Source organism: Bufo gargarizans, chromosome 11 (assembly GCF_014858855.1).
Source record: "Bufo gargarizans isolate SCDJY-AF-19 chromosome 11, ASM1485885v1, whole genome shotgun sequence".
Classification (NCBI taxonomy): Eukaryota; Metazoa; Chordata; class Amphibia; order Anura; family Bufonidae; genus Bufo; species Bufo gargarizans.
In genome coordinates, this window is record NC_058090.1 from 45,070,100 (window position 1) to 45,080,311 (window position 10,212).

The 10,212-nt window shown below is 44.1% G+C and overlaps 1 protein-coding gene across 2 annotated transcripts in view; it reads left to right on the forward strand.

Annotated features, from left to right (window-relative positions):
- The window catches only part of LOC122921470 (cytochrome c oxidase assembly protein COX16 homolog, mitochondrial), an 82,085-nt gene extending 74,447 nt beyond the window's left edge, over positions 1 to 7,638 (forward strand). For both annotated transcript variants that reach the window (XM_044271449.1, XM_044271448.1), the window contains exon 4: positions 7,284 to 7,638. In XM_044271449.1, the coding sequence (XP_044127384.1) occupies positions 7,284 to 7,397 (114 nt within the window). In that variant the 3' untranslated portion in view covers positions 7,398 to 7,638. The remainder of the gene's footprint in view (positions 1 to 7,283) is intronic.
- Positions 7,639 to 10,212: the final 2,574 nt, after the last annotated feature.

The window sequence follows — 10,212 nt, forward strand, 5'->3', positions numbered from 1 at the left end:
TCTGGGATGCCATGTCATCCGGACCAAAGAGGACAAGGACAACCCAAGTTGTTATCAACGCTCAGTTCAGAAGCCTGCATCTCTGATGGTATGGGGTTGCATGAGTGCGTGTGGCATGGGCAGCTTGCATGTCTGGAAAGGCACCATCAAAGCAGAAAAATATATTCAGGTTCTAGAACAACATATGCTCCTATCCAGACGTCATCTCTTTCAGGGAAGACCCTGCATTTTTCAACAAGATAATGCCAGACCACATTCTGCATCGATCACAACATCATGGCTGCGTAGAAGGATCCGGGTACTGAAATGGCCAGTCTGCAGTCCAGATCTTTCACCTATAGAGAACATTTGGCGCATCATAAAGAGGAAGGTGCAACAAAGAAGGCCCAAGACGATTGAACAGTTAGAGGCCTGTATTAGACACGAATGGGAGAGCGTTCCTATTTCTAAACTTGAGAAACTGGTCTCCTCGGTCCCCAGACGTCTGTTGAGTGTTGTAAGAAGAAGGGGAGATGCCACACAGTGGTGAAAATGGCCTTGTCCCAACTTTTTGGGGATTTGTTGACACCATGAAATTCTGATTCAACATATTTTTCCCATAAAATGGTACATTTTCTCAGTTTAAACTTTTGTTCCCTGATTTATGTTCTATTCTGAATAAAATATTAGAAGTTGGCACCTCCACATCATTGCATTCAGTATTTATTCATGATTTGTATCGTGTCCCAACTTTTTTGGAATCCGGTTTGTACTTTCCGTACCTCCCATAGGGGTGTATGCATGGCCACTGCAGCTGTCCTGCATTTAGTGATCGGTGGAGTCCCAGCAGTCAGATATTCCCAGATGGTGTACCCGTTTAAGAGAAAAATCCCCTTTTCAACAACCTTCAAACCTACAATCTGTCGTTGAGTTGTAAAATGATTTTTTTTTTTTTTATGTATGCCTAAAGCTAGATTCAGAATTGTGTTCGTTCCCGTCTACCATAGTGCGGTTACAGTATCTGTATGGGGATAAAACACAATGGTGATCGGCAGTCGTAGTAAGTCTGCCCGTTGCATCTCAAAGAAAGACAAGAATGGGACATCATTTCATAGGCACCAACGTGCAGTAAAAGGAAAAAAGATGGAAGTTACACAATCGGGTCAGATTACTGGAGGTTGATGCACTGCTCTCATGTGATCGTGTAGAGCAGTAGAAGTCGCGGCCAGATTCTCGTTCTTGGCTCTTTTTCTGAATGGTCTAGTATCAGTGTTATAATTTGATGAAGGAGCTGGCCTGAAACGCGTTATTCTATATGAAGTAAAACCGAAAGTTAAACGGGTTCTGTACCTTTTGATTACTGATCTATCCGTAGATAGATCAGCATCTGATCGGCGGGGGTCCGAAACATGGGACCCCCGCCGAACAGCTGTTTGAGAGGGTGGCGGCGCTTATAGTAACACAGCTGTTTCCTGCATGCCTAGTGACATCACGACTATTATCACTGGCCTGGGCCAGTGAATGGGGCTGAACCGCGCTTAGGCCAATGGTAATAGTCACGATGTCACTAACCCTGCGGGAAACAGTGAGAAAACAGTGAGCATCGCTGCCTTCTCAAACAGCTGATCGTCAGGGGTCCCGAGTGTCAGCCCCCCACCAATTAGATGCTGATGATCTGTCCAGAGGATAGATCATAATTGCTTAAAAGGTACAGAACCCCTGTAAAGGGCATCTGACAGCAGATCTGTACCATGACACTGGCTGACCTGTTACATGTGCACTTGGCAGCTGAAGGCATCTGTGTTAGTTCCATGTTCATATGTGCCCACATTGCTGAGAAAACCAATGTTTTAATACAGGCAAATGAGCCTCTAGGAGCAACGGGGGTGTTGTCATTACACCTAGAGGCTCTGCTCTCTCTGCAACTACCACACCCCCTCTGCACTTTGACTGATGGCCAGGCAGTGTAAACATCATCACTCCTGGTCCTGTCAATCAAGTGCAGCAGTTGCAGAGAGAGCAGAGACTCTAGGTGTAATGGTAACGCCCCCGTTGCTCTTAGAGGCTCATTGCATATATTAAACATAATTTTTCTCAGCAATGCGGGCACATATGAACATGGGACCAACACAGATGCCTTCAGCTGCCAAGCGCACATGTCAGCCGGTGTCATAGGGACAAATCTGCTGACAGATGCCCTTTAATCAAACTATCAGGTTGCACTTGTTTGAAGCCACACCAGCCTTGCAATGCCTTCCTCTCACAATCTAATATCTGCATGGTGTGGGTATACGCTCTGGTAGACAGCACAAGCGGGTGCAGTATAGAGGCAAAGAAACGTTTGTAACTCAAAAACTGCAGTGTTTATTCATACTAGTTGCAGGTTCACAGTATGGCAGTCCATTTTCAGTATTGGTGTTAGCTCACACCCAAAACAGTTCATACAGAAAAACATTCACCTTTGATCCTGGGTGTTTAATCCACACCCGGCTGAATGCTCAGCCTCAGAAAGTCCAGGCCTTTGGCGGCCTGCTCTCCCGACACACTGTCTTCAGCTTTCAGCCCACACAAAGGCCTCAGATCTCGGCAGAGTTTCACACAGCTCCAGTGTCAGAGAGGAGTAGTCCACCCACCTGACACTGCTGGCTGTTTTTTTATAGGCCTGTCAAAACCGGCCTGGACCGTGGGGAGTAGTCACCCACCCAGCACTTTGACTACGCCCAGTAAGAGCCGTCCCGGATCAGCTATTTACAGCCATACTAGATAGCAAGGTGTCACACAGCAACTGTGAAAACTGGCTCTTACTCCACCGAGGCCAAGAACCTCATTGACACATACCTATCATCCACGATGATTCCTTGTAGCTTCTTACAATGGATAGATAGACATAGACTGTATTAATATAAATTTAGGTGTAGGTGCGTGCCTGGATATATTAATAAACTGGAGATATGAAAGTGACTGAGCGGAGTCTTGTGATATTGGGCCTATGAAGGGAATAAATTGCAGCTATCTATTTGCCGTAGGGATACACCTGACATCTCTGTATATGTGTTCTAGGTTTATATCCAGCCGCTGACACACTGTCATCCCTTAATACCTTGTTTCCTACTTTATCTGCTCTGTGTAGACGGCAGCCGGTCTCCCATATTATAGCAGAGCCGGATGAAGAATTTCCAGTCTCCTGTGCCAGAGAGCCTCATTTTTCATGACTTCTCCTTGCTACTTTTTATGTGTTCTCATGTTTTTAGCCCACAGGTCATTCTATAATGTAGTTTAAAATATCTCTGCAGGTATTTCTGTAAATGTATTGCCGAGCTGTGCCTCGGAGTGCTGATAGCTATGTTATTTTTCTTCTTCTTTTTTTTATTTTTTTTATTCCTAAAACAATAAGTGAGTGAAAATATCTTTGCCAATCTTAAGATCAGGAAGGGGTACTTGTGGTGCACACTGGATGCCATAACAAGTGTTTGCATATTTAAAGGCAAGGTGTCGTCAGAAATGACCTATTGTTTACGTCGCGTTTTTTTATTTTTAACACATTTGTAAAGAATTTTTGTTGATGTTATTTATAATTTTCCATGTCAATGTCTATATTTGGAGAAAAAAACATAAATAAAATCCAGCAATTTTCATACTGGTCGCTAGGCCTAATAATAGGCGCCACTTCTTGGTCTGTACAGATCACTTTACTGCAGGTATATGCTTATCATTACAGGCAGGTTTAGAACAACATATATCACCTGTGTGTATAGATAACACAGGATCCTCCATTCACAATACGTGATTGTCAAAGCGCATCTACTCCTACATGACCTGCACAGGTCACAGAGCATACCTAGAAAACTCTCCTATAGAAGTCAGCGAGGTCCCCTCCTGTCCATTGTGTCGTAAAGCAATTCTTTAAATGCTTTCTAAATGCCGTTAAAGGGTTTGTGCATCCTGTACATAATGATGACCTATCCTCAGAATAGGTCATCAATATCTGATCAGTGGGGGTCCAACCGCTGTCCTATCCTGAGGATAGGTCATTAATATGTACTGCATAACCACTTTAGGAACAGCTCAGGCAAGATGGCTGTCCCCATAATCATCTTCAGGAAATAGAATTAAAAAAAATCTGTCATCCGAAAATAAAAAACAGATTAAAAAAAGGATATGTGTTGCTATCAGATTTTAACTGGCAGAATTTATTTTTATTTTTTTACATTTCCTTTAAGTCCTACTATTGAATGCTTTGGTCAAATCTGTTAAAGGGGTTTTCCTGTATAGTTCATCCGTATCTGATCAGTGGGGGGCCGACACCTGGGACCCCTGCCGATCAGCTGTTTGAGACGACATCTGCGCTCGCTCACGTTCATCGGTCACTTGGCCTAGCCGCAACTCGGCCACAGTGAGCGCCGCTGCCTTCACAAATAGCTGATTGGTGGGCAGGGGCGGATTAAGTGTATGATAGGGATAGGCCTGGGGCTGTCTACCCAATTCGGACCCCCCTCCATTTTAGTTTTAGGTTTTTTTCCGTATGAAGAGGCTGCGGGGCTTCATAAGCGCCAAAGTCTCTTCCTAGGCCATATGACATGGTTCACATGGTCCAGGTGCAGCTCCATCCCATCTGAGTGATTGGGTCTGAGCTGTAATACCGAGCGCAGTGCTATCAAATGGACAGCGCCGTGCTTGGTAAGGAGCACAGAGGCTGCGGCACTCACTTTAACATCACTGTCTCCTCAAACAGCTGATTGGTGGGGGTGCCAGGAGTCGGACCCCCACCATCTCATAACTCTGAGTACAGATTTCATAGATGTTACCTGCAATCCTATGTAACACCCCACTTAACAAAGTGAACTATTGTGTTATGTGGGGTGTTACATAGGATTGCATGAAACATCTACTACATTATCTGCACACAGAAAGTTATCACTGTTATCTGGGCTGTTACATAGGACTGCAGGTGACAAATTAACATTTTAGTTGCCAATTTAAAAATACATACGATTATGATAAAAAAGAAATACTTGGAGGAGAAGATGAGACGCACCTCACAGTAGTGAGCCAGCTCTACATATAGGGGAATACAGCACCACATACCTGTTACATCCAGTGACATCTCCTGTCATGTTCATCTTCTTTTTCCTCTTCTCCTCCGTTTGACCCAGACCTGCATGACTAATTCAGCTGCATCTCGTCTCTACAGAGTTTGTTACACAGACACGTTAGAGTTCTCATAATTGGGGTCATTTATCGTATATTTAAAGTACAACTGGCTTGGGTGCCCATAGCAACCAATCTGATTCCACCTTTCATTTTCCAAAGGAACTGTGAAAAATGAAAGGTGAAATCTGTTGCAATGGGTAAATAACCCAGTTCTACTTTACACCAGTTTGATGAATTACCCCAAAGGTCCCTATAGTTAGTGTCTACAGCAAGTATAATGTCCCCCAGAGTGCCCCCAGTAATAACACCTTATATTGTTCTCCATGTAATAATGCCTGTATAGTGTCCCCAAAAATAAGGTCCCCAAATAGAAACCCCCCCTACACTGCCCCCATATAGAAATCCCCCCCACTGTCCTCATATAGTAATCCCCCCCCCCCCTGCTCCATACAGTAATTTCTTCCACACTGCCTCCCATGTAGTTATTCCCCCCACAAAGTAATTTGCCACCACACTGGCCCCACCAAGTAATAACCCCCACACACTGCCCCCCATTAGATAATTTGCCCAGACACTGCCATCCATATAGTAATTTGCCCCCGCACTGCCATCTATTAAGTAATTCTCCTCCACACTGCCCCCATCAAGTAATAACCCCCCCACACTGCCCCCCATTAGATAATTTGCCCCGACACTGCCATTCATTAAGTAATTTGCCCCCCACACTGCCCCCATAGTATTAATTCCCCCCATGGTAGTAATTTGCCCCCACAGTATTAATTGTCCCCCACAGTATCAGTTTGCCCCCCACTTTCCCTTCAGTAATGTCTCCCAAAGTTGGCAGTTGGCACATCAAAAAAATAAAAGCTAATACTTACCTGTGTCCCAGTTGGCGCTCACTCCTAGATGGTGCATGCGCACTGCGCACACAAGTCAGTGTGCTGTGTTCGGGCACAGGCACGGATTGATGACGTCATCACGCCCACCTGCGCCCACCTTATTTTACTACCGCATAGGCTTCAGGCCTACTAGGCCTGAAGCCTATGGCGGTGATCAGCGGACGGCGGCAGGGAACTATGCGCTCCCGTGCCCTGCTGAAGTTTGTGGGTGTTTGGGTCGGCGTTGGGCTCCCCAGCAATGGGGGCTACAGACCCAAACACCCCAATTATAATCCGCCACTGTTGGTGGCGGACCCAGGTGTTGGATCTATCCTATCAGAGGATAGATCACCAGTTCTAAAGTCTTAGAAAAACCCTTTTAAACCATATGTGGTCATATTATTGAGAAAAAGTTGACATTACTCATCGGTGACATGGTGTCAGCCTCACAGCAATGCAGCCGCAGAGTGTCCCTCCATTGTGCCAACCATATTCATAGGAGTCCTTGAAGCATCAGACTCTCTATAGTACCTAAAGTACCAGCCATCTAGTAAAACTCGGTAGGCCTACCTACAAAAAAAAGTTGCATCCGTTTCTAGAGACTAATCTATCTCTGATCACTGTCATTCGCCTTGGTGTGAAGGCAAACAACTCATTTTCTAAAAATGTTGCCCCACCCTACTAAGGAAGGGCTCCCCCAGAATGAAGAGATCACCTCCCCTCGAGGACAATGCACCTGAAACGACATGTGGTCTGCACTGGTATGAATAGAAACCATTACAGGAGGTGTTTGCATTGCTGGCACCCAGTGTGCTGCGGGCTGTCATGTGGGTGTTCCCTCATATATCACATACGCACTTTTTTTTTCGAATGACTGACCTCTGTTGATTCCCAGCGTGACTCCCGCCGTACATAATCAACTAGATTATCTTTTGACATGTTATATTTTGAATAATAAAATGTATTAGAATTTCCCATATAAACCAATGTTACCTATTTAGTCAAATTCAGATCTTTGCTTCCAAAATCCGTATGTGCGTTTAGTGCTACTGGATTTTTAGATATACCGGTAATCGCGAGAATACCAAGTCCTGCCGCTGCTTATTGTGCACTTTAGTACAACCTGTATTTTACTTGGACGCGCTTTTTGCTTAGCCGCCATTACTCGTTTATCTGTCAAGGTGTAAATGCTCTGAATCCTATGTTTTTTTTTGTTTTTTTTCCTGCTGTTTGTGCCATACTATTACCAGCTGGTTTGTCTTATGTTTTCTGCAGAAATTGAAGGAGAAGTCATTTGCCGAATGGAAAAACATCCGAGGTCCTCGTCCATGGGAGGACTCTAAATCGTACCAAGACGAACAGAGGACGAGCGACACCAAAGAGACCTAAATTGTAATGGATTCAAATGGAGGGGGGGGGGGGGGGGGGACAGAAACCATGAATTTATTCCATTTCATCCACATCATCTCATGTCTTCTGGCATCCCCATGCCTCAAATAACAAACATGCTCCACCAGTCCCCAAAAATGTATTCCATCTCTTCAGCAGGTAGACCTTGACGAAGCGTGGACCCTAACTGTGATTGTATTTCAGCCTGCTTCTGCATAATATTAAACTATTTTCTATTCAATCCTGCACTTCAAGTCCTTCTTTTCAGACTTCTGCACTTGATTTGCTGCAAACAGAATATTAAATCTTCCACATAGGACCAGTGGTATAAATTGTAGACACTGCAGCCAGGCAGGGAAAAGACGAAAGATGCTTCCCATGTGAAGTAAGGCATTTAAAGGCTATTGACACCTCCAGGGAAATAATGATTGCATTTGACTCATTTTGGGCTAAAAAATAATTTATTCAATTGGTCTTTGCTAAAAATGTTCAACAGTTTTTGTGAGACATGCGGTTAAAAATCTGCTATCTATCTAATCTAAAGTCTGTTTACAGACTGTGCCTCCTGAATTTCGTCTTCTGAAGGCTCATGCGAAGCCTTATCTCTGATCTCCTGACCTCATAGACAGTCATTATAGCTAAACTCTTTTCAAACTGCTAACAATATGGCTTAAATGAGTGTTCAGGAGATCAGAAATAAGGCTTCATATGAGCCGCCAGCTGACGGATCTCCGGAGGGACAGTCTGAAAATAGACAGAGTTTTAAGTGCATTTATCACAAAAACTGCTGAACATTTCTAATAAAGACCAATTGTAAAAAACTGAGTTTTATTAAAATGAGAAAAACAAATATAATAAATTCCCCCGATGATGTCCATAGTCTTTAACATGTAGGGTTTTCCAGTCATTAAAGGAGGTTTTGTAATGTATTATTATTATTATTATTATTGCAGGTAGTCTATTCATAGCAAGCAAAGAAAATACCAGATATTGGATTTATGGAGTAAATAATTCATATCAATTGATATTTATGTAACTACTGTAGTAGTGAAGTTTGACACATGCTTTCAGATAAAGACTTTCTAAGAAAAGGCAAGTATAAAATATAGCACGTAGATAAGTGGTTTACACTTTAAAGGGGCGTTCCCATCTGAGACATTAAGGATCCATTCACATGTCCATGGTGTGTTGCGGACCCGCAAATTGCGGATCGCAACACACCCGGCCGGCACCCCCTATAGAAATGCATATTCTTGTCCGCAGCTGCGGACAAGAATAGGACATGTTCTATCTTTTGCGGTGCTGCGGACTGGAAGATCAGGGCCGCGCTCCGCGGATGCGGACAGCACACTGTGTGCTGTCCACATCCATTCTGTCCCCATAGAGAATGAATGGGTCCGCACCCGTTCCGCAAAATTGTGAAACGGATGCGGACCCATTTGCGGACGTGTGAATGGACCCTTACAGCGTTTTCTCCATAGTGTATGGCTTAAATATCTGATACCACTAGGACTTCTACCTGTTGACGACAATTGGGGGGGGGGGGGGGGTTGTCCAGCAGCACACCCCCACCTATTAGATTTTTATGGATGCAGCAAATGTCTCAGACTTTAGGAAGATACCACTATAGTGAAGACTGTTATATGTAACAGACTCAGGACATGACACCATGTTGAGTATGCCATATATTTGTGTAAGAGGCAGAGGAGATTAAACAAAATACACCTGGTGGTCAAAAACCGATTTTCAAAATCAAGTGATTTTATGAAACTGTGTAGAGGCAGTGTTTGGGTACTGCAGGTCACATCCCTTTGAAGTGAATGGTGCCGGAAACTACACAGTATATGGAGCCACAGCTGCCCGAAATCATTGATCAGTGCCTGGTGTCAAACCCCCTCTGCTCTGAGATGGATAGGTCATCAATATCTGTAGTCCTGACAATGCTTTTAAGCATATGGTGTGCAGCGAATATTTTGACAGTGTTGTCTGGTTTCCTATATTGAAGACCCATCCTCAGGATAAGTCATCAATATCAGATCGGGACCCCCGCCGATCAGCTGATGTGAAGAGAATGCAGCGCTGTATGCCTGCTCACCGTCAACATTGCAGCATCGAGCCGCGTATTTACAGCTCCTCAGCCCCGTTCACTTGAATTGGACGGAGTGTAAGTACAATTGCTCGTTCCCATTGAAGTGAATGGGACTGAGGAGCTGTTATTACACTGCTGACCACTGCCGGCGGTGGACAACTAAACAGTGAAGAGAATGCAGCACTCGTATGAATGCTGTGTTCTCTTCAAACAGCTGATCGGCGGGGGTGCCGGGAGTCAGTCCTCACCAATCTGATATTGATGACTAGAGAAGAGCGAATTTCATATTTTGAAATTTGTTCACCCTTCGTTTGTTGGTTAAAGGGGAATTGCGTTATGGATTCCGTTACCACAGACCATAATGCAATTCTATAACGGAATGTCTTTAGCGGCATTCCGTTATTCATTGCGTCATAATAAAAGTCTATGGGCTGCAAAACGGTCCTTCCCTGCATAACGGAAATAGGACGGATCTATTTTGCAGCCCATAGACTTCTATTATGACAGAATAAATAACGGAATGCCTCTAAAGACATTCCGATATGCATTCCGTCATAGAATTGCGTTATGGTCCGTGGTAACGGAATCCATAATGCAATTCACCTTTAACCAACAAACGAAGTGTGAACGAATTTCATAAGCGGAAATTCGCTCTTCTCTATTGATGACCTATCCTGTGGAAACCAGACAACCACTTTAATAAATTAAACCGTTTGAAAACTGTGT